Below are 24,069 nucleotides of genomic sequence, written 5' to 3'. Positions count from 1 at the left end.
CTAACATGTATCAAACATTTATTTATTTTTTATACAAAATAAAAGGAACTCTCAGAGAATTTATAAATTCTCCTTTAAAACTTAACTTTTCTCTGCCCCATTTATAAAGCAATTAACAAATAATGACATAAGTAATTTTTTCGTGAGAAATTCACCTTACTTCGTGAAAAAGTAAACTCCGTGAACGTGTTATAAATTTTTGTCGTCCAAGAAGGTTTAAAAAACACACTAAGCTACTTTAAAAATATAAGCGTAGCATTCTTTCGAAAAAAATACATAAAAAATATGATCTTTTTTCTAGTTCGTTTTTATTGATATACGTATATTTGGTACGGCAGAAATATATAAACTCTAAGTATAGAATCAACGAAAATCAAAAAGAAAGAATATAAATAAAATGGCTTGTAATTTACAAGGCAACAATGACATATGTACATGTCTTATTAACAAGTTTTTATATAAAGATTAGTTTCTTACTCCTTTTTCAGACTTTTTTTATCTTGGTGCACGATCCATTTAAAATTCTGCAAAAGAAATAAACACTATATCATGATACAAAAAACAAAATAAATATTGAAATGGGAAATAAAATAAAATGTGAAATATATTATGCTTCTTGTTCTTTAGAGCATTCATATATTAAAATCTAAATTATCTTGCATATTTTAACGTGCAAATACTGTCATGATTATCTCTTGTTCAAAAACATAAAAAAAGTCATTGAAATTACAAGAAAATATTTTTTAAGTAAGAAAAGTTTTGCATAAATCATACTTCGTAAAACTGATAATTAAAATATCATATCTAAGAAATGTCATACATCTAACAATATTTTACATGTCAAATTTCACATGTAGATACTTTATTTCCTAGCTATCACAATCTTTCTTATTCCAAGAACTGTATCATACTATTAATTAATTTTAATAATGTATAAAATTGAGCTTCTAATTGTGAGTGTCCTAACCCAACTTGGACGATATCAGGTGAAGTATTAATTTTCATAGCTACAACATGAGTCTGTGGGTTAGCTGACTCTAAACACATAACTGTTAGATTTAGATCGACTGTGGACAAAATTTCTTTAAATTCTGATAATATATGTTCTACAAACTCTTCAGAAATGTTACTGTGGTCCACAGGAATAATAGATCGTAACTTATCCATCAATCTCTGGCGTACTTCACTTTCAAAAGAATCTTTTATCTTAATATGATATTCTGATAACTTAAAACCTAAATTAACTTTTTTTTGCGAAGGTAACCTTGATAATGTTAAATAACGCGTTTTTGCAATATCATTAGACTGTGCGTCTGCATTTGCATCTTCTAATTCTAGAGCAGATGAGTCTATATCTTTTGAGTCAGCAAGCAAATCATTTATTTTATGCAACATTTTTTTTGCAGCCTCTTGTTTAGCTTGCTTTTTTGTTCTTGCTACACCATCTTCTTTAAAAGCTGCAACTACGCATTGGATAGTGAAAATCTTTGCATGAGGTGGCCCAACATCACTAATTAAAATATATTTTGGTTCTTGCAAATTGTTTTCGGCGCACAAATCCTAAAAAAATATAAATATACATATTCTTACAATTCAGTAGTTCTTACATACGTAAGTATTTCTTACCTGTAAAGCCCCAACCGCATTAACAAATGGCACATTTGGTGGAATTCTTTGTATTTCTGGAACAGTTGGTGGTAAAGGTGTCCTTAGAGGTGACTGGGCTGGTGAAGCTGGTAGTTGCGGATAACCTCTGTGTTCTGCAATAGCTTTCAGCATTGCTTCTGCAGCTTCGTGTTTTGCATCTTTCTTAGAACGTCCAACACCAGTTGCAATAAGACCATCACAAGACACTTGATATTTAAAGGTATTTATATGTGTACCACCACCATCGTGTATAAGTTCATAATTAGGCACTGTCTTCTTTTTCACCATCATTTCTTGTAAAATAGATACAGGTGTCTTGCTCATCTTGGATAATCACAAATTCATAAACTTTTCCTTCCTTATAATACGTTCCAAATGTTTTTATATGTTATAAGTACAAAACTTATTCCCAAAATCGTTTTAATTAACAATATCAGTATTATATCCATTAAACAGTACTGGTTTTACACTTGTACTGCTTTTAACCAAATCATATCACCTATGGAATAAAAAGAATATAAATTAAGTTATGTAAATACTTGTAAGCTACAAGAGTATCCCTTTGCGTAGTCATTTTACTTTACAGAATCTTATCATCAAGTATAAACAATATTTATGATAACAAAATATGTAAATGTACAGTAAAAAGAAATCAATCACAATGACGATGACTACTACAAATAAAACTTCTTAATATCAGTTCCAGGCTCTACATATTGTGTTAATTTTGATACTCACATAACTATACAAAACTGTTTAAATCCCCGTACTTTTAAACAGTGCTAAATTTCTGTTTCAAAGTATGGCCTACGACTTTTCTCCAGCGATGCAACATACAAAACTAAAATTAATAAGTACTGGAATTACACAACGTGGTCACATTCACTAGTGATCCCTTCAGGACCATTAACATTCACTACATTGTCAATGTTGTAAAATGTTCATTGATAGAAAAAACCTTTGAAAAAGGTTTCGTTTAAAAAAGATAAATACGAATAAAACACAAAGGACAGATGTTTACGTCACGTGACCTTATAGTTGAATTCGTGAGATTCACCGGTGACTGGACCAATCACAGATCAGAAAAGAAAGCGTAAAGCTAAGAGGTCATAGAAATAAATAAATTATTTGAAGTTTATGGAAGTAAAAGATGAATTAATAATTTTAAATCTATTGAACTGGTAATATTAGGAATGGCATGAAAATAATAACAGTCATAACTTCAAATTAGCGCTACGGTTGGAAATGTTTCTAACCTCATTCTACATACTCTAACCGCAAAATTATCTTCACATTTCCGTTACATGTCATACGTAATTAAAATAATAGTTTATTATTATAATAACATATAATCGCATATATATCAATGTTTTGAGGAAGCGAAGTACAAAGATGTGGGTGTCAATGAAATTAAACATACATTTACAAAGATTTCTAAGATTTCAAACAGTAAACAATAACTCTATTAAATATATAAGAAATTTGCACAATTTGCGAAACTCGAGGAACGTTTTAATAGTATTTAATGTTAGCAGTGTGCATTTGAATCAATATCCTCCTCTTAATTTTAATAATGTTAATAAATTCTCTACTACCAGTACGTTACTAAAAACTAAAGACCGGGGTAAAGAGAAGAAGAAACTGCATCCTGTACAAGTGAATCTATCAGAAATAGCTGAATTAACAAATGTAGACCGTATGGTATCACAATTTGATAAAGCGGTAGAAGATTTTAAAGACCAGTTGATTAAGCATGTGAGTCTACGTACCAACGTAGGTGCTATAGAAGAATTAACTATAGAATTTGAAGACCAAGAATATAAGCTTCAGGAGCTTGTAGAAATTATTCGAAAGCCTAAAATGATAGTAATGAATATATCTACATTTCCACAAACGATACCAACTATTTTAGATACACTTATGAAATCTCAAATGAATTTAAATCCACAGCAAGAGGGTACAACACTTTATATTCCAATACCCAAGTAAATTCTATATTTATATTATGTATATTGTACTTTAAAGCTTAGAGTAAAATTAATGTATAAGATGTACATTAAGTTTATTTTATAATTCTACAGAGTTACAAAGGAACATAGAGAACAGCTAGCAAAAAGGGCAAAAGGATTCTTCGTCAAGTGCAAAGATGCTATTACTGATATAAGAAATAAACATGTAAAAGATGCAAAAAAGAAAGATAAGGCACCCAAAGACTTAGTTTTTAAAGCTGAAACTTACATAAGCAGCCTGAGTCATACATACATTGGTAAAGCAGAAACACTATTAGAAACAAAACAGAAGGAACTACTAGGTGAAGAATAATTACTTTTACTTTGATGTATTAGATGCATTTTACTATTTGTAAATGTAGAAAGAGAATGTGTATATTATGCATTTGATTGTAATAATCATTCATTGCAGTTAAAATCTGTAATATTGCATTTTAAAATACAGTAATAGTCATTCAACATTTGCATTCTCATTGTGTACATATTAAAATTACATGAATAGAAAACCTGTTTAATATTCATATGATAAATATTGTAATAGAAAAATTTGTGAAACATATATTCTTATACCTAAATAATATATTGTGTTTCTTTTACAACAATTCATCACAGATACTAGTTTATTTGATTATAATTATTTACTGTCCTTAATATAAGAAGAAAGTGCTTTACAAAGAATTTTTGATCCATTCTCTAAAATTTCCTTTTTGTGAAAACCTATACTGATTCGTAAAAAATTCCGGGATTTTCCTATGGATGAGAATCTTTGTCCTGGTATAGCAGATACTTTGTATTCTTTCTGACACCAGCTCACAAAATCAGCACCATTAATTTCTGGAACAAATATCACGATTTTTGAGATGTCAAGCGTTCAATAAAACAAATAGTTCTAAACAAAATACAGGTATTTAATGTTACACATACCAATTGGAAGATGAATCCATACAAAGTAACCACCTTCTGGGCTTTTATATGAACAAGATTTTGGTAAATACTGATCCAATACGTTGCACAATACTGATAATCGTTCCTATAAAACAGAAATATGACACAAATTCTAATCTCAAGAATTATTTTTACCATATAAATTACATAAGAGTGCAGGCAATTACATTTTTGTTGAAGGATTCGGCTTTAGTATAACTCACTTACTGAATAAATTTTATTAAGTTTATCGAGGTACTCGTCCTCAATCTTCAAATGCAGCAAACTTGTAACAACACCCGAAATATAATGATTAACTGCACCACCACTGCAGAGGATTCCTCTGTGAATTTCGAAATTCATACATTTTGTTCAATTTTAAAATTTAATAATAATGACATTAATATTGTATCGAAAATATAAATAAGTATCGTTATGGAAAACAAACACCGTGCTTACGATGATCTGAAGATCTTTGCTACTCGCGGACTGCATTCTATCCATCCAAAACGAATTGCTGGAGAAAGAATTTTTGAAAACGATCCATTGGATACGATATTACCACCCTTGTAATTTAAGTCCTTTGGGTCGTCATAAAAGAATAATCGATGTGGTGGATATCCATCACCGTAATATAGCAAATTATACACATCATCACAAACAACTACCATGGAATTATTTCTTGCTATTTCTACCAAACGCTGACAACTTTCTGCTCCAAAGTAATAATTAGGAGTTATTAGATTATTCTGCTAAATCAGCATAAATTACATAACTTAATTTACCCGAAGGTAAAGTTCTTCCAGTTGGATTATGAAAAGTAGGAATAGTGTAAAACATTGCCCAAAACAGTTTTTCTTCAGTTAAGAGAAAATTACTTTTCTTTTTTTCCTCTTCAACTATTCTCTCAAATGCATCCAAGTCCACTAAGTCATCTTTCATTGGCACTGTAATTGAGAAAAATATAATTTATTTATTTACTACAACAGAGAAAGAACATACTATATCAAATATTTGATTGAAAAGTTTTGGCACTAATTTTTTTCTCAAAATACTTTAGTTCAGAGACCAACACTAAAGTGTAGCTTGTTTTAGAGTTTCAGAAAAAATATTCAGTATACCATTATCTAGTACCTGTTACTATTTTCATCAATGGAAATTGTTTGAATGCATCCAAGGCTATCATATAAGTAACTTCCTCTACGAAAATTATTCCATTCGGTGAAAGTATAGTGTTCAATATAAGCTGAATGCCATGTGAAGCACCGCAGGTCAAAATCAGGTTTTCTCTTTTCACTGGATCACCATATCGCCTAGTCAGAAATAATGCCAATTCTTCGCGACATTCCCACATACCTGCTGTGATGCCATATTGAAAAAGATAATACTTTTTCTCTTTCTTTTCTTCTTCCTAAGACGAAAATACTTTAAATATTGGAGCATGAGTACTTGTTTCTTACACTGTATAAGCTCCTATCATTCGATAACTTATAAAATGTATTGTTTACCAGTCTATGATCTGTAGCTCTCCTTATCATTTCCTCACAATTTTGGAGTAAATCAGGCCCTGGTGCACCAACCGATAGATTTATTGCTTCTTCGCTATAAACGTTAAACACAGGATCTCCATCGAAGAGATGCTTTAAAGGTGGGTCATGTAGTGTCTCCATGTTGTTGGCAGCGTTTCTTTAACAATTGAAGAACTCTCATCGAATTTCTTAGAGTTAGCAAGCAGAACTATCGTCTCATCGTCTCAGTTTGAAGTATCCCTACATTTTGAAGTATCTATATATATCTTTGTTTTACATATTACGCGACATTTAAATATTAAGAATGCACGCTGCAAAATACTGCATTAATTGGTGCTGTTTAGTAATTTCGCGTTTTTAGGCCTAGCGCGATAAGGAAACCGAAACATGTAATTATTGTACACTGAGTAATTATCATACCCTTTTGAAAATATGTATACCGCGCGACGACCTCCGAGTAACTGGCTGACGATAGTAGCAGAAGTCGAGCGAGAAAAGCTGGCGATTCATCATTGTATAATCCATGCAGCACGACAATTTAAGTATAGTCAATTATGTACTACCTATTTTTTATATTACGAGATCAAGTAAGGAATGAGAGTGATAATATATATTTGTTTTTTATATATTTATATTTATGTATATGTGTAATACTATTATTTTTATAACGTTAATACTAGGAAGATTAAATAATTTTTTGGAATTAAAGTAATGAATCAGAACAGATTTTAATAGAAGAGTGAATAGAAAAATTATATTTAATCGTTGTTTTAATGGGACATCAAAAGGAAAGAAGAAATTCCGCGAACCTCATGAGAATGATGGTGTTTCTTTATTACAATAATTTCTTTACGATATACAATGATATTATAAAGTTTTATAAGTTCTATGTCCACAACCGAATGGCAAATGCAATTCCTCGCAGCTATTTATCCCGGCGATACGAACGTATTGTACAATTTCTAATTCACACTCGTTGCTTCTGTCGATTTTTCACGTACAAAAACCATGAAACACAAGGGTAGGGGAGCAACAAAAACTGACAGTAAAAGTGGAAAATACGTTTTACATTCTTTTTTCCTCATTTTTTTCCTCCGAAAATAGACCACGCTGATCTGCTAGACAACACGACAGAACAATAATATATTACAGAATAGAAATCGCTAATAACGTAACCATTGATAACACTTAACGCAATGTACACGATGTTTGCTTAAATCGTTAGGGGGAATAAGATGATATCGCGTTCCGCGTGTGGCGAGATTGGAAATCCGTGTGCGATTATTTTTCTCTTTTTCGCTTTCCACTATCGTCAAACTAATTTTTGCTGCGTGGATTTTTCCGTATCTTATCTTTCTTTCTTTTTATCACAGAAGTGCGCGGGTGTGCGACGTTAAAATTCTACATCCTCTAAGACGCGTCACCGCCACGAATGAGATCGTCAATCTCGCACACGCTACCTTTTTCCAGGTCGAAGGAACGCGACCAGAGGGACATCCGTTCGCCAGACAAATTTTCCACGGTAGAACACGCGCAAGAATGTGTTCGCTGTCTCGCTTTTTGTTCCCTGTACACACAACATGGCACGTCCTAATCCTATGATTACGCGGGCACAGCGTAATCAAAATTCGCATACCTTGCGCCGTGCCCACCATTTCGCTTCCCTCATGTCTTTCCTATCTATGTATACATTATAGATCCTTCCTTAATACGATACACGATTACTTAGCTTTATTCAAGTACTTTTCCGTTCTCTACATGCTCGTAGAAGTCTTACGCTTAACTAACCACTAGTCTATGTACAAACGCGTTTCCTATATAAAAATCGAGATACTTTTCCGTGCTTAACGGCCAATTTCATTGGTCCCTTTTGTATACGCGATGGCATATAAAAATATATAGGGTCGTCGTAATATTTTAAGTAGAATCGTGGAACGAGATCGTCGGCACCCAAGTCGAATCGAAAGGATTCTTCTCCTTCGTATTATTGCTCCTTGAGTTCTTCCTTAATCTCGCTTTACGACTCGGAATTTGTTTATTTTTAGGCAGTAAATTAGGACAATTCCTTGTACTGTCGTAGCTTACTGCGATAGAGAAGATACAGCAAGAAAATGGGGTCGATGACAGCTTGAGATGTTCCGAGTGTCCTCCGGAAGCAGTAGAACGTTTCTTATCACAGTCAACGGCGAACCGCGCAGATTTTCGCTATTCCTGAACGGCCCCGTACAATTTCTGACATCTCATGATTCTTGCTCGGTCGCGCCAGATCGCGATCCAAGCACAGTAGCGTTACGAACGATTTGAACGCAGACTGAAGAAGAGTGGGGACAAATTTTTCTAAGGATTTCGATGCTCCGAAAGTCGCAGGTCCACATTGGCGAGTCTAATTATTCTTTCGTTTAATATTCAAACGTGCTCCTGGGGAGCACTAAAACGAACGTGGACCGTCGAAGTTAATGACTGACAAGTAGAGATCATAGCTATGCGCTTACTGATTTTAGAAAATTATTTTCTAGCGAACCTAAAGCAGAAATGTGCATGAACGTTTTATATTCAGAATATATTAAAATATCCATAGATGAATGAAATTAAGATGTCTTCTCAAAGAGAATATTTTCTAATAAAATTTGTGTTCGTTAAACATGGTTGTCAAATATAAGTACACGACATATCTCTGCTTTTTCTTTCAAGATTCACCGAAAATAGAGCTTGTCTAAAGTCAGTGCTCCCATTACTGAATTCTCTTATTGTCAGGCAAAGGTGAAGATAGAAGAGATGCGATTGTCCATGCCATTTACTGCACGCGGATCCTTAAACTTTTAATAGCCTTAACGAAGTGGTAGACAGTATTCTATTTACAAGCCACGGTGAATGGCACATTAAGATTATTTGCACTACTCGTTCATCGCACGCATGAAGACGAAGAATAGTTCATCGCGTGCGAGGGCGCGTTTTCCTCGCGACAGGACAACTTCTTGCTGAAATTAGCACAGTTCTCGCGTTCTACGTCTAATCACAATCAAACACGGCACTCGAGCGAAGTGTCCTTTCTAAGTACTTTGAAGGATCCTCGGTTCGAGGAACAGGATTCGTCCTTGCATCGTTCCGCGTTCATCCCTTCGCCTTGCCACGAAATCTCGGGCAACAGAGATGCCCGAACGATGCAGTGTTTAGTTCCAGCTTGGAACTATGGAAACAGTCCTCTCTCACCTAGGAAGTTTAGGATCAGACAGTAGTCTCGTTCTTCCTAAGCGGCTTCAGCGGCTGTAGTTCCCTCTCTAGTCGATCGAAGTCGTTGTAGTATTCGTGATCAGATTCCTCCTCGGAACTCCTCTGTCTCACCTGAGACCCGAAAGTTCCATTTGTCAGGACCTTCTCCAGGTCAGGTGTTGGAATGCCTAAAGTTTGTGGAGTGAGGGGTCCTTCGTCCTGTGACATGATATACTCGGGATTATCCAGCGATGTCTTCCCTTGGATGGTAAGGAATTCGGGATACTTTCGGTAACCGTTGTTGACTCGCTTTGGTTCCATTTCTGGAAAAGATAAGAAGTATTGTATAAATTTTTAGTGGTAGTAGAGTTGTTAAAGAAAAGAGGTCCTTGAAATATTGCGCACAGTACTATGACTGTCTAATGAATTATTAAAATTTAGGATATCAGAATGGTCGACAACTATCTACTTAGATTCTATTTAGAATGAGGTCAAATGGGTTATTAAAATTTATGCTAGTAAAGTTACAAATAAGTTACAAATATTCATTATATTCATAATTATTGTATGCATTATTATATTATTATTATATGCAATTGCATTATATGCAATTATTACATGCATAATTATTGCATATGGTAATAGTTTTAGGTACAGTCACATTTTATGGTAATTTTGAACATATTTAATGCTTACCCGTCGGTTTCGAGTCCCCTATGAGATCCATATACTGCGTCGTATTCGTCGGCAACTGCGGCGATGGCATCAAATAATCGTCTTCGTCTAATGGCAAGTCTAGCTTTAGGTTACCCACTTGAGCTTGCTGGTGCACGGAATTCACTTCACCATCGTAACAGTCGTCCGTCACGTCACAATCTAAACAGCCAATAACAATTCCAATTATGACACACTTGCTTCGCTAATTTTGTAGACCAATATCAGCCAACCAGCAGTTGAACTTACCTCTAACACCAATCATCTTCAGTGGATCCGAACAGTATCTTGAACTGGAACTATCCGATACTCCACTATGTCCACAGTGACCATTTGGAGGCGCATAATGAGGATGTTGACCAGAATTCCCTGGCTCATGCGGCGCATTCCCGTTTCTGTGATTCGCGCCGAACCTCAATAATTCTCTGTCCCAGTTCTGTTGATTTTGGGGCGTGGGAGAATCAGCGGCCAGCGGTTTCCCATTCGGCCAGCAAGTCTTCACAGGAGTGTCTGGTGGAGAACCAGAAGTGCTGGATGTCGAAAGACCAGGTGGGATTGGAGCCCTAGACTTCGGTTGAAGGTACTCGTCAGCATCTACTAGTACTTCGGGGCCGTCCATGGCTGATGCAAGATTTCGTATCATCTCTTTTTCGTCCTGGAGATACAGAGGATAAAATAAATGAATGAAGTATACATTTCCAGGTATTCAATAAAATTGTGAATAATCGAAAGTTTGAAAAGCTGAGATTACTCGTAATACTCTTAACTACACTAACCTGCAGTGTATACGAAGGTAGTCTCATGTACTTGTCCCCTTTGATGGCAAGATATCGGCCAGGATCCCTGGACATCTTCGCAAAGTCTTCCGCCAGCTCTTTGAAACTGGGTCTCGACTCAGCGTCCAACATCCAACATTTGATCATGATCATATAAACATCAATCGTGCAGATCGCCGGTTGAGGCAGCCTCTCCCCTTTCTCCAGTAGCTCTGGTACGTTTCGAGCGGGCACATTCTCATACGGTCTTCCACCGTATGTAAGAAGCTCCCAGATGGTAACACCAAAGGCCCAAACGTCCGACTTATGAGTGAACACTCTGTGCTGAATGCACTCTAGAGCCAGCCACTTGATCGGCATCTTACCACCAGCAGCTTTGTATTGTTCTTCATTGATGTCCAGGAGTTTGGCCAGTCCGAAATCGGTAATTTTCACACAATTAGGTGTTTGCACAAGAACATTTCTAGCTGCGAGATCACGATGAACCAGTCTCCTTTCTTCCAAATAGGCCATTCCCCTGGCAATCTGTGTGCACCAATTCAACAGCACCTTGGAACTGATCTTGTCTTTGAATCCACGCACGAAGTCGAGCAGACTGCCTAGTGGCATCAACTGCGTCACGAGCATCATCTGCGAGGTCATGCAGACGGCCAGCAGTTGAAGCAAGTTCGGGTGTTCCACGCTCGCCATGATGTAAGCCTCATCGAGGAACTCCTTCGAAGTGTTCGCCCCTGTTCCTTCGTGCAGAACTTTTATAGCAACTGGTATCTTCACGTTCTCACCTGCAGGCACCCATACACCTTTGTACACGTTCCCGAAAGCACCGTAGCCTAGAATTCCACCCTTCCTCATCTCCTCTTCCTTGATGATACGTAATTTCGCCAGATTTGGTTTAACACCGGTAGGTCGAAGGGGCTCGTTGTCATCCAACCCAGTCAGCGCCATTGTCATCTTTACCGTGTTCTCTTTCGCTTTGGCTCGCACTCGCCAGAAGTACATAATTACTCCTGCCACAACGATGAACACCAGAGTGAAGACTACGACACCTGCTAGAACTGCTGGCTGAAGCTCGTTCTCTGTTCGGAATCCTACGCCGATATTCTGGGAACAGTATGGTTCGCTGTCCAGAGGGAAGATCTTATGAGGATATTCTGGGGGACAGGTTTCTGTGCAGTTGAAGGACGTCCCGTTGTCTACTTTGTCACCCTGAAATGGAGAAGTAGAGATTAGGCAGAGTTAGTATAGTGCAAAGGACTTAAATCAGATAGAGTTTAAAATAAGATTGCACGAGCAGGTTACTTACCGAATAAATTTTATAGTTCCGACATTTGTAGCATTGATTCGGACCCGATCCAAAGCATCCCCGACACTCGCTGAAGCAGGGTATGCAAAGCTGCGTGTCTGCGTCTGCAAAGTGGTCCGCGGGACATTCGTCTTCGCACTGTTCACCTCTTTTGTATTTCGTGCATTCTTGACAGACGTGCTCGTGGAAGCCATATCCAGTGCATTTCTTGCAACGAGGGTGACATTTGCGACAGACGCCTTTCCCTGCCAGAGGCTTCAGGGCTCCCTGCTCCTGGGGGCTTACCCATTCGTAGTAATGTCCTATAACAGAAAATTATGTTTACTGTTAGACTTAACTAGTTAAACAAATCCTACAAGTATGTGAAATAGATTCAGAGAGGATTTTCAAAGATTCTCCAGAGATTACCAAAAATATCCTCCCACATTTTTGACAAGACAAATATCTGATTCCAAGGATCTATCAATTACTCCACTACGTCAAGATTTGCTTACCTTCAGGACAGGGCTCCCTTTTCTGCAGGCATCCCTCAGGTACATGGCCGTTCATGATCGCCTTATCGCAGCTGTGGCATCCATTAGGACCGATGTTGTTTTCAGGGCCTTCACAGCCACCCACGCAGTTCTCGTGGCAGTCCTTGCACACACCGCTGTCGTTATACTTCGAGGACGGGCATTCGGGCACACAGAATGGTCCATCTCGCGCGTGTTTGCATTTAGTGCAATGCTCTGCGTTCGGCCCCGTGCAAGTACCATCGCATTCCTCGTGACACAGCTTGCAAGTCTTCTCATCCGCTTGATAAATTCTAGAATTGGATAGAGTACATAAGTATGCAGGTTTAGATGATTACTTAATTCGTGAAGCACAAAAACCAGTGCAGTATTAGGCACTGTATATGGCTGGTAAGTTGGCAAACGAAAGAAATGCTCATATAAGTGATTCTAGCAAAATAAGTCAGCCTAGTCATAATTTGTGAGTCATAATGACTACAATTATAGAATCGAGGTACACGAACTTTCATTATTCGACCGAATCGGTCATATCTACTAATTGGTGCTTGTAGCGGCGACAAAGGCGGAGTTAAGTGCCATTCCAATTGCCAACTTACCAACCGTATACAGTACATGTGAAACAAAAAGCTGGTGTCCTCGTATTATTTTAGTTTACCTTTGATCCACGATCTGAGGTGGGCAAATATAACACAACAGAATACATATCATTGCAAAGATGGTATAGGTTTCTTAAGCATTTCAGTATATTATATTCGAGTATATTCTTACCCTGGTGCAGTGCAGTCTTGAAGGCAATCGTTCCCTAGGATAAAGTTCTTGCAGGATAGACACTGTGCTGGACCGGGCCCCCAGCAGCCTTCGTCAGAACACTGCTCGTCGCACACTAATCCATCTTTGACTGTAATTAAAAAACCCTATTGGTATCAACTCCTTGCTCTACCCACACCTCATATCATCACATCCTTTATCACTTACTGCATTCACTCTCGTTCCGATTGTTCGACAGCAGACTCTCATGTTCCGACGACTTCTTGATCCTGGTCCAGTTGATGCTCTGCGCGTAACAAAGGTTCTTGTTCTCCAAAATGGCGATGGATCCCGAGTAAATTTTCTTCAGAGAGCTCAGTCCAAAGGACACCAGCGACGTCTTCACGATATACAACGATGCAAAGTACTCCGTCAACGTCCTCCCACCGATCACCTCCAGGTTCCGGAAATAGGATAAATTCTTGAAGTCCTTGTGGTCTCCTTGAATATTCAGGAAACCAGTGATCTCCTTCAGCGTGCTGAACACTTCCAGCTTATCAGGATGCATCTTCTCGTATCGTTTACCGAAACTGAAGTTCGGGTAAACGTGCTGGAATCCTTGGAAGCTCTGGTCCAGTATCGTGATCGAACCCTCGATGATCGTGCAGTCCTTGAAGCTGTCTATGTTGCCTGAGTGCACTTTCTCCACGCCCTTGCAGGTTTTCGGGCAAGGACCATCACACGGGACACATTCTCCATTCAGAGCTTTCTTCTTCGGTGGACAGGACCTTACGCAAGCACCGTTGTCTTTCAAAAGATGCTCAGGACACCTTCTCACGCAGGTTGCACCATAGGCATACTTCCCGTCTGGATTAGGCTCCCACGAATACGTTGTAGGATTGTACCTGAAACGAGTCGTCACCGTCTCAATGCTCGGCAGTAAAATTTAAAAGGGATTCGAGCTGCATGTGTGCAAGTATTCCTCGACGACTTTAAACCGAGAAATTGATACTTCGACGCGACTGAGGATTTATTGGCACTAGGGTTACTATCATGGAACATTTTATTATTCCGCAAATGCGTTAAGCTTCAGATATATGCGTGTATCAATGTCGTTTACGACCACTTTGTGTTTTTAGATTGCTGATGTTGATGAGAGTATTACAAGATTTTGAGAAAGAATGATACACATAGGAACACTTTTTTTTACAGGGTGCTATACTTTTTGTTGCGTGAGTTTTACACACAACATAGGGATTACAAATCGAATCAAATCAAATTGGATTGCTCTGCAATTGTAGAAGTACTACGTGCAATACAAAGTGTTCATTTTTCCATAAATTTCCGATCTGACCATTAAGTCCCCAGAATTAACCATCAATTAATCCATGGCCAATTAAAGGTTAAATATGAATTCAACCGAGCCTGGCGTTCATCGTCGAGGGCACCACCAGAGCCCTTAATGATGCGGTCGATCTACTTACTTTTGCATGGGCGGGCATTCCTGCGTGCACACACCGTCGTCGAAGAAGTTTTTGCAGGCGAGGCAGTCGCTCTGTTTCGGGCCCGTACAGCCACCAGCGCAAAAAAGATGGCAACACTCGCGCGGATTGGGACCAAAGCACCTGCCCTGCCAGCACTGGGGCGAACAGTTCGTCTTCGAGTACCTCTGACAATTCTCAGGCCCCTCGCCCCAGCAGCCCTGCTCGCAGCTCTTATCGCACGGCGGACATACGCGTTCCGGCGACGTGAAATTGTACACGTAAAAGTACGTCCCGCCCTGACTAGTGATTATTTCGTCCCAGTTGATCGTTCGGATGTGGCACAGGTTGTAATTGTTGTACATGCCCACGCTCCCGTTGAGGATATCTGGTAAAACACGCGTGGGATTTAGTTTCGTCCAAGTGTACACGACTGTGAATTACAGACGGTAGGGTGGAGAATTGTACTACAAGCTGCACTTTGGTAACATGCTGCATACCACGTTGTATTGCAGAAAAGGGCGAGGAAGGTGAAGAAAATTGCATGTAGCGATTATATTGATAACTTCATATATTGAATGGGACAAATTGCGTCGTGTTATCTCAGAGGAATTATGTCTTTATGATCGGCTACCTTACGTTGCAAGATGATCAATTTTTATTTTCAATGTAGCAGGATGCAGGATGATCTTAAAGTTGGGCATTAAGATGATAGGAAGGAGAGACTGATGAGATATTCTGAATTTGTTTTATGCTTATGAGACTTTAGTGCAGCGTTGAATATTATGATGATTGAAGAGACGATGATGGTATTGTGTAAATTGTAGTCTCTGTCTTGAAAAGTTTATTGCGTGTGCTAGAGCACACAGTTTTATTGCAGCACGTGTCAGAGTTGAAAGGCACTTTATACTGATAAGGTAAAGCTTTAGTGTCATATTATGTGCAGTAAAACTTCAGTTCGATCACGGTTTTATGAGCCTTTGTGTACTGTTCAAAAATTGACTGTTTCTTTAACAACTTCTCCCTTTCGTTTTATTAAAACGTAACTTCCTCATTTCTCCACTCTCTTGAGCGATAAAACTACACTAGGTACACTTATTCAATTTTCATAAAATGATTTTCCAAATCATAAATAAGAAAAAGTTTACAATAACACAGTCCACAAATAAGAAAAGATCCTAAGCTCATAAGTGCTTCTTACTCTAATTGGCAATCTTTAAATTCTTCATTCGTTCCTTCTCGTATATCTACTTAGTTACAGAATTATGGGTGAGAAAGAGATAAAAAAGATACTCACCTCTGAGGGCCGGCATCTCCAGGTTCTGCATCTGACACATCGTAACGAAGAGAGCGAACTCGGCGTCGTGAATGTTGAGCTTGAAGAGGGTTCGACCACGTATGATTTGCAGCCTCGGCAGAACGATCTTCCGTACGTCCACATGGCTGATGAGGACGTAGCCGGTGACCTCCCGTATATACTGGAGGAAGCTGAGGTCGAATGTCTCGTTCTGGAGCCATGTGATCTCCAGATTGCCGTCGACATAAGTACAGTTGGTGTACCGGTCTCGAAGATTCCGGTAGTGATGCTGTTTGTTGGACGGAACTGAGAGGCGGCCATTGGTTCCGATGCAAACTGAAACAAAGGAGATTCAATATTTAACATAAATTTATTGAGAAGAGATCTGTATGTATATTTGCGAATTTATCAACTGCTTTCTAATTGATGAATGATCCTCTAACATGTATCGAGTACCAGAAGAAGTATGCTATAGTGCTACAACAGAGTGCAGTCATTTCGTAAATGACTGAAATATAAACACTGGTCAAGCGACTTCTGTGCATCGACGTCCCTCCTTCATAGAATCACCGAGCGGAACGGCCTGAGGTCGCCACCCACATTGTCGAAAGCGCTTCGCTGGCCTATAGATAACTTTCTAAGCTTCGAAAGCGTGCCGTGACAGTGGGCGATCTCTTTCCATAACACGGGAGTATATGCATCGGTTGTGCAATCATATGAACCTCTTAGGATACCTCGTGCTTATGCTTTTGAGTACCGATAACGTAGGTAAATGTAACTCCCAGCAATTCTGACCCATACTCATTTCATGATGATACTGTCAAGCTCTTAAGGGCTATCAAAACTTGCACAGTTTCGTATTAATTTTCTACAGGCGGAAACATCGAACATTTTCTTTCGCTCTTCATAACTCAAGAAGTAAGGAATACAGGACATATTTTCATATGACGCTTTTTACTTAGGCATACGTTAGTGTGTAGATTCCTCCCTTGAAATATGGACCATGCATTTATGAATCACCCTGTATATTAAACCCTAATTACCATCACTAATTTGTTCAGTTTCTAAACAACTCCACCATATTTTATTCCTCGTCATTATCTCCTCAAACCTTACTCTTCCTTATGCACCATCAGACCCCCAAAAAGACGAACCCTTGAAACCCCAATTTCTCAAAAGAACCTAATCGAATCAATTATCGTTCACGCCATAAGCCCCAGCCGACTAACTCATCGATATCATTCATAACTCCGCTAATAACCGGAACACCGACGAATAGGGACAGGGTCTGCTGACGCCCTAGGACAAAAACTACAACCGATGATCGACGGATGTCCCGCCGTCCAAACTTCTTCATCGGTCCTTACATCTTCGTCCCCCATGCTAAGGGCGCTTCCTGAGCCCAGGGAACAGGCCCGTCTTGCGCATAGTCGCACGTACTCGTCTCGTCTTTCGGTATTCGGTTTTGCTGCGTAACGCAGTTCGCAAACGAACGCGACGTTACGTTCCACTGGGCGGTCGGGAGCCAGCGAAGCAGTCGGTCTTAATCTGATCCATTGATCGGATTCATGCGAAAATAATTGCGCAACGACATCCTTCTTGCGCGACCTGGGCGGGCACAGAGGGCCAGATACGTCGGAGCTGGCGTCATCGATCCACCAAAGGGCAGAAAAAGATCGAGAGGGGGTCAGGGAAGGGAGTCAGGACCGAGGAACCTGGTCCTGGTATTTTGTACCAACCAGATGCTACCCCCTGAAGACGAATGCAGAACGCGCGTACCTGGCCGCGGCGCCACGAACTTCGAGAATGCGGATCGACCGTGGATCTGCATCGCCCGAGGATTCCCGAGGACCAATAAAGCTTCGCGGTTCTCAGCTGCGTTCTCCGCTCGAACCCGCCGAAGATTAATGTCCTAATCGCCGCGGACGATAAGAAAGGGGCGAGTTTCTTGCGCGCCAAACGCGGCTTAGGCCTCGAACGCGACATCCTCAGGCATGCTCGCTCAGGCAAAAAGTTCATTAGGGTTATTAAATTTGTCGGCTACTCTGCTGATACTCCGTTCCTGCACGTTCTGCGGCTTGCTTAGAGAGCTGCTCGGTGTAGTTGAGGTACCTGCGGGATGAGCATGCTTGTGGACAGATTGATCTGGGTGATGATAGATTGAGGGGTGAGAGGTCTCTGGGATCTTGTTTATAGAGTAGAGGGGAGAGTGGGCAGAGTACTTTTTAGGTAGAAGAGAGTAGGAAGGGGATAATTGGAACTTTACGTAATGCTAAGTTGGGAGGTTCAGGAATGGTAGTTGGAGGTACTTGGAGGTACTTGGCTTTCGTTGCTCTATAATATACATAGTGGGTTTTTTTAGTGTTAGTATTTTTAGGTACATACGTAGACATATTTAAACAATATAGAATATATGATTATTTTCGAAATTTGGAAGTTTTATTGCTAATTTTTGTAGTCCACTTGCAAAGCCTTGAGTACCAAAACACAATGATGCTTAGAGTTCACTAAGATACATTCACTAACAAGCCTCTATGCTTCCATAACGTAATAAATGAGATGTTTCAATCAATAAATTTCCCAGTAACTCCAACAATAAAACACTTTCTACATAAACTATACCTAAACGTAAAAAAGGCACCTGTTAACAAACTCCTCCTTGAAACTTGCTCCTAGTAGCACGTTGCGTTCAGCCAATCAAGAATTTCATTTAAACCAATTTAGAACCACATTAAGACCTTTATGATCCCCTGGGGATAAGCTCTGCCGTCGATTATCCGCCTGTTTCTTCGAAAATTCCGCAATGTCACATACCACAGGTCTAATTAGTGCGTTTACGCGTACGTAACGCGTCACCGAGATCGCGGTTGGCTCGCGTGGCTGGAGTCGCCACTGCGTGTAAAACTAGTCGGAGGGCGACTTCCGCTAACTGGAGGCGCCGTCGGTTTCCTTTTCAGGCAACGCCGCGGGTTTGAACTCTCGTACATCTCTCGACTCGTCCGACCGTCTGTTCGTTCTCTATTTTACAACAGAATCGTTCCTCCTCGCGTTCTTCCCTTTTATATTCTGCTTGACGTGTGCGCCTCGTTCCACTTTGCTCCGTGACGAACGAAACGATACGATGGAAATTCTCCAAGAGGAATATAAGGAGCGCTCGTTCCGATTCCTTCAGGGACGCGTCGATTTCGTTCCCTTTTCTACCCCTCCTGGCCCCGCGGAATTTTTCACCTTGGCGCGATTCGAGATGAAAACTCGATTCATTTCTGTAAGTGGTGCACGCTTTGATCGAGGTGCTTTGATACTCTGCTTTCTCTTTAAGGATGATTGATGGTTGAATGGGAAATCGGATCGTTAACTGTGGAGATGCGTTCTTGCTCGGGTTTTTGGGTTGCTGTAGATGGAAGTGTAAATTGATTTCAAGTGTCTTGAGAAAAGGTTGCAGTGTATTTTTTATTCTGCTTTCAGGGATTGGTGTGTACTTTCGTTTTTGTGGAAGCTCGTTTCGTTTTTAAGATTACATATTTAAGAACAAAGAACCAATGATCACGAAATATTGAACAAATATTCACACGCAGTTTCAGATTATTCTGATAACAAAGCCCATACTAATACAAGAATCCCCAGTCCAAAGGACCATTGAAAGAAACGCAATTTTAAAATAGCAATTCCCGAGGCAATAGTCTTGAAATGTGCAAGCGGTAAAAGTGTCAGAGATGTCGACAGTCCACTCGAGGCAAGTTTTCACGACGTTTCGAGGTGACTGAATTACGAGACAGCCGATGCAACCGCGTGGCGTCGAAAGGGTTGAATTACGACGACGTTGTGATAAAAAGAAGCAAGACGCGTGATAACTGAACGATCGTTTGGACAGGGGAGAAAAGTGATGGTTGGGGTAAAAGTGTTGGTCGAGGTCGGCGAGGCAACGCGTTCCCTTTCGATCGACATGCTTCGAGCCTCGACTGCTACGAAATTCATCGGACAATTTCGAGGCCCTGGGGAGGCAAGGGGCTGCAGAAACGTGCCAATTATCCTTGACAACGGGGTTACTAAAATTACCAGACGAACCCCACGGCCTCGGGATTAAAATTCTCCTAAATTTACGAAGGCTGCACGCTTCTGAAAGACAATGGCGATATCGATTATGGGGTTGGGTGCGAACTACGCTGTTTTCCAATTATCTAGGGGATTCTAGGAAGGTTCGCTAGGGTGCTGCGATTCGCGTGAAGTCTCTGCGTGTCTAAAGATTGCTGACTATGAATGAAGAAGAATGCAAAATTAATACGGTTGCAAAGTAGAGTCTCTAAAAATAGGTATATCGTATGGAGATTCGACTATTAATTTTTAGACCGAGAGAGCATATGGTCAGTGGCAGTAATAGAGGCGCATTTTTCTAAAGGTGGTGAAGTACAAGTTTTGTACAAATGGTAATTCAAGCCTAGCTATCACTGAATGATCATTCTATTTTTCACTATTTGTTAATAGTTCATGCAGAGGTGGAGAGGTAATTTTGCAGAATTTTAATTGATTGAGATAAAATAGCGAAGAACTTAATACTAAGGCCTTGAGAAGCTGACAACAGAGTGGTGATGATTGGTAACAGTCTGCTTCAGACTGGATAAAGTATTATGCAAATTATTTTGATAGGTAGCCATTAGCCTCCAAACTAACAGCACACAGATTATGACCCCTTTAAGTACGTACACTCAATTATATTCTGGGCTATTGGGGACGCAAAAAACTTGTTTGCCCGAAAATTGTATGGTTTCAGGCGCACGCAGGACAGTGGAATTGAATTTTTGGTCAGACCAACAGTCTCTGTCTCCAATAATGTAATCTTTCCTACCAACTTATTAACTATAATACTAACCTTTTTCTAATTCCTCTAAACATCACATAGACATAATACTTTGTACAAATCACTACTATTACTAAACTTTTCTCAATTCTCTTAAATTTCAATAATCATACTCTGTATAAATCCGTATTATACTTAAGCACCAATTCACAAATTTCCCCAAGTCTCTATAACAACCGTCGAAGCTCGAATGACGGAAAGGCTGGTCAATGCATAATGCATCATCGGGGGAGCACTGTCGCCGCCGTGGTCTCCGCAAACCCTGGAAGAAGCCATTGCCACGTGGATTCGGCAACGAGTGAACCTGCCAAGCAAAAACGTCCGCGACGATGACGGGAGGGGAGACGCGCGCGGAAGAGATACCAGACGCGAAAACGAAATCCCGCGGCGAGAGTTCTTTTGTGGGCGCAAAGAGTTGTGCGTTCGCCGTGAGGTCCGAGGCGACCACCTTCTAGGAGGCGAGCGTCGATTTTTATGCGGCACTTTAGGACGCCATTAAAGGGGGCCAAAGTAATACGAAATAACCGCACGCCGATGGCAGCGGCCACGGCGCCGCCGACGTCGTTTATTTCGCCTCGTAAACATCGATACACACCGTTGGAGCCTCTTCCCTCGCGGTCCCTGCCGATCGGGATCTCTCTCGCTGGCCCCCTCGGCCAAAATATCCGACGGAATAAAGACCGGGTATCGTAAACGCGTGAAATAACCATCGGGCCTGGGCTCCTTCCGAGGCGAGCGGACCGGGGGCCCCCGTGGAAAAAAATCGCTGGTGAGAAGAGACGCCAGAAAGGAGAACGAGGGGCGAGGGGGAGGTGGAGATGAACGACTTGCTCGCTGGCTGGCTGGCTGGCTGGCTGGTCGGGACTGGAAGCTCCAAGGGGAAACAATAATTTAGGAACACCGGTCCCGGGCGAGAGGCCCGACGCCCGTGGAACAATGGGCTCCTTCCACTTCCAAGGTGAAGCTCGCGTCGTACCGCACCGAACACTGAGACACTGATTCTCTAATAAAAGTCACGATGTAAACACGAGTTTGCCATACTTCGACCAGGGCAAGCGTTACGAGCGCTGACTCCTGACACCGGCGGATGGGGTCGGACAGAGGGTACGTCCGCTTTCTTGCGGCTTTATTTAAGCTCTGTGTCGCGGCGAGAATTAATGTGTATGGCGGTGGCGCTCTTTGTTTGGAGGATGTTGGCTTTACCGTGGAAGGATATTTTTGCTGAGGACGTGGGACTTTGGGGGATTGGCGAGGGAGATGGAGATCGTTGAGGTAGGATGCTCGAGCGAGTGCGAGAGACTTTTATTTATATGCCCCTTTTATAATTGTGTACAGAAACTCATTCTGACAGTATATGTATACATATTGAGAGTATTATGAAGTTTTTATGTGTCTATAGTAATAAAACATTTACGATCATTGATATTGAAAGTATTTTTATTGCGAATCTGGGGGTCATCTGAACGTTTGGAAACTACCTGAAAGACTCAACAGGAGAACTTTACTGATGTTACATATTTTCTTACTTTTACATTGGGTATGTTATTAGAAGTCTGGACTAATGAGACCTAATCTAAATATCCTCTTATATTTCTAGCTTCTCATCGCCTTCCCTTATTTTCCCCGCAGATGCATTAATTCCCCTCCCATAAAAACGCGTTGTCTTCGAACCTACAGATACCAAGAAATGTGGAGAACAGATATCTCACAGTCCCCATTCCCAGTGCATATTTCCATAACCTCGACTGCATTATTAAGCCCCATTTCTGCGTATTACCGTTCGAGCAAACACGGCGCATCGAAATCGACAACAGCTCGCGATCCAGCAATTTTCGAAGGCAATCACATTTTCTACCGCACAACCTTGGTCGCGGAACCTGACCACGTTCGAATAGCTTTGGCCTCCGATGTTCGAAAAGCAAACACGTCGATTGTTCGGTCCGCGATAAGGGAAATCGAGCGGTCCCGCAGGAACCGGTTCCAGATATCCCGCGGTCGCCGTCGATCAGCTGCGTCACTTCTCGCCACGCATAATGACGATTCCCCCCTTTTTTTCGATCGCGATCCCCGCGCGAGCGCGAGTCTCCATTATCGCGCTCCGTATCCTTTTGCTCTGTTTCGCGGGGCGAAAGCAACGCGGAAAATGATTACGAACACGCTCGAGCCTGACGACCGAAACGCTTCGTCATCTCTGATAGAGTCCAATTGGAGCTCGGCCTTCCATTCGATCCTCTCGATCTTCGGGGAGCGGAGAAGAAGACCAAGGAGCAAGCAGCAGGATAGAGTACAGCCTTCGAGGATATATAAGTGGTGCGTATACGTTATAACCGTGGCATAACCATCCCAGGGCGTAACATTAATAGCTTTATGGTTTATTGCTTTCGAGTCTGCGGTTAAGCTCCTCTCCGCTCCCTGCGGGGCAACCGCGTCGAAGGTTGCGCTACGTACCCTCTTCTCCGTGGTCCTGCGCCTTCATTTTCGATTTCGTTACGTCCCTCGATCGTAGTCCTTGGAGATCGTTCTGGTGATTTCGTTTCTTTGCTTCGGAAGGTTTATGACGGTTTGCTAAGATCTTTGATCGATTTGTGTTTGAGCTGTTTCTTATTAGATCCAGCTCCTCGAGGGCGGGTTTTAATAGAAGTCACGACCCCTTTCAAGCCAAACTTCTGATATTCGTGCTGCTCTTGTTACTTTTTGGTTGTAGGTGGAAACAATGCGGATACAGGGTAAATCAATTAAAATTGTAGGCGTTTCGAAACCTGAGTGTGATAGTGCTGAGCGGTATCTTATCGATAGGGGTCCCTGCAGAGTTTTAAGCGTCACGGTTCCGCGAGTTCGTATCTCGTTTGCGGTAACGTTAATATTTTTAGAAAGTCGTTTCCAATTCGCGCCGAGTATTACTTAGACTCCATAGTTAATTAAATGTACTCGACGTTTTCATTATGAACTATCGACACCAGGTTCCTTCCTCTCCTCTTCTCTCTTTTTATTTCAGCCTTTCCACTGGATGAAAACATGTGATACAACGCGGTGAAATTAATCAGCAGTCACGAATACCTGTCAGA

General features: G+C 40.7%; 4 protein-coding genes across 6 annotated transcripts in view; 1 reads left to right on the top strand and 3 right to left on the bottom strand.

The window, feature by feature from the left end:
- Position 1: 1 nt before the first annotated feature.
- Positions 2-2,494, bottom strand: LOC143188619 (RISC-loading complex subunit TARBP2). The gene is made up of 3 exons (XM_076392963.1): positions 2,386-2,494; positions 1,627-2,146; positions 2-1,560 (listed from the first exon to the last, which is right to left on the bottom strand). The coding sequence occupies exons 2-3, from the start codon at positions 1,969-1,971 to the stop codon at positions 889-891; spliced, it is 1,017 nt and encodes a 338-aa protein (XP_076249078.1). The 5' UTR covers positions 1,972-2,146; positions 2,386-2,494; the 3' UTR covers positions 2-888.
- A 247-nt stretch (positions 2,495-2,741) lies between these two features.
- On the top strand, positions 2,742-4,115 carry Mrrf1 (mitochondrial ribosome recycling factor 1). The gene is made up of 2 exons (XM_076393327.1): positions 2,742-3,632; positions 3,729-4,115. Exons 1-2 carry the CDS (start codon positions 3,040-3,042, stop codon positions 3,967-3,969), a joined length of 834 nt encoding a protein of 277 aa, XP_076249442.1. The 5' UTR covers positions 2,742-3,039; the 3' UTR covers positions 3,970-4,115.
- A 109-nt stretch (positions 4,116-4,224) lies between these two features.
- On the bottom strand, positions 4,225-6,529 carry LOC143188849 (uncharacterized). 3 transcript variants are annotated; one of them, XM_076393325.1, is made up of 8 exons: positions 6,089-6,529; positions 5,937-5,991; positions 5,715-5,876; positions 5,366-5,527; positions 5,040-5,292; positions 4,809-4,923; positions 4,581-4,686; positions 4,225-4,490 (listed from the first exon to the last, which is right to left on the bottom strand). In XM_076393325.1, exons 1-8 carry the CDS (start codon positions 6,248-6,250, stop codon positions 4,291-4,293), a joined length of 1,215 nt encoding a protein of 404 aa, XP_076249440.1. In that variant the 5' UTR covers positions 6,251-6,529; the 3' UTR covers positions 4,225-4,290. The 3 variants fall into 3 exon arrangements, with proteins under 3 accessions (XP_076249440.1, XP_076249439.1, XP_076249441.1); XM_076393324.1 differs by having other exon boundaries at positions 5,715-5,991; XM_076393326.1 differs by having other exon boundaries at positions 5,715-6,005; positions 6,089-6,164.
- A 1,779-nt stretch (positions 6,530-8,308) lies between these two features.
- Egfr (epidermal growth factor receptor) overlaps positions 8,309-24,069 on the bottom strand; it is a 29,341-nt gene continuing 13,580 nt past the window's right edge. Inside the window, exons 2-11 of the mRNA XM_076374794.1 lie at positions 16,150-16,485; positions 14,856-15,240; positions 13,600-14,276; positions 13,393-13,522; positions 12,607-12,917; positions 12,113-12,414; positions 10,810-12,015; positions 10,283-10,688; positions 10,016-10,195; positions 8,309-9,642 (exon numbers count right to left, since the gene is read on the bottom strand). Of these exons, the coding sequence (XP_076230909.1) occupies positions 9,335-9,642; positions 10,016-10,195; positions 10,283-10,688; positions 10,810-12,015; positions 12,113-12,414; positions 12,607-12,917; positions 13,393-13,522; positions 13,600-14,276; positions 14,856-15,240; positions 16,150-16,485 (4,241 nt within the window). The 3' untranslated portion in view covers positions 8,309-9,334. The remainder of the gene's footprint in view (positions 9,643-10,015; positions 10,196-10,282; positions 10,689-10,809; positions 12,016-12,112; positions 12,415-12,606; positions 12,918-13,392; positions 13,523-13,599; positions 14,277-14,855; positions 15,241-16,149; positions 16,486-24,069) is intronic.

Source organism: Calliopsis andreniformis, chromosome 3 (assembly GCF_051401765.1).
Source record: "Calliopsis andreniformis isolate RMS-2024a chromosome 3, iyCalAndr_principal, whole genome shotgun sequence".
Taxonomy (NCBI): Eukaryota; Metazoa; Arthropoda; class Insecta; order Hymenoptera; family Andrenidae; genus Calliopsis; species Calliopsis andreniformis.
The sequence above is the reverse complement of the archived record's forward strand: the minus strand, read 5'-3'. Positions and strand labels throughout refer to the sequence as shown.

Coding starts and splice junctions, on each gene's coding strand:
- LOC143188619 (XM_076392963.1), bottom strand. CDS start 1,971: ATGAGCAAGACACCTGTATCTATTTTACAAGAAATGATGGTGAAAAAG. Junction 1,561..1,626: donor ATGCGGTTGGGGCTTTACAG/GTAAGAAATACT, acceptor ATATTTTTTTAG/GATTTGTGCGCCGAAAACAA.
- LOC143188849 (XM_076393324.1), bottom strand. CDS start 6,250: ATGGAGACACTACATGACCCACCTTTAAAGCATCTCTTCGATGGAGAT. Junction 5,992..6,088: donor GAGCTACAGATCATAGACTG/GTAAACAATACA, acceptor TTTTCGTCTTAG/GAAGAAGAAAAGAAAGAGAA. Junction 5,528..5,714: donor ATTGATGAAAATAGTAACAG/GTACTAGATAAT, acceptor TCTCAATTACAG/TGCCAATGAAAGATGACTTA.
- Mrrf1 (XM_076393327.1), top strand. CDS start 3,040: ATGTGGGTGTCAATGAAATTAAACATACATTTACAAAGATTTCTAAGA. Junction 3,633..3,728: donor CTTTATATTCCAATACCCAA/GTAAATTCTATA, acceptor ATAATTCTACAG/AGTTACAAAGGAACATAGAG.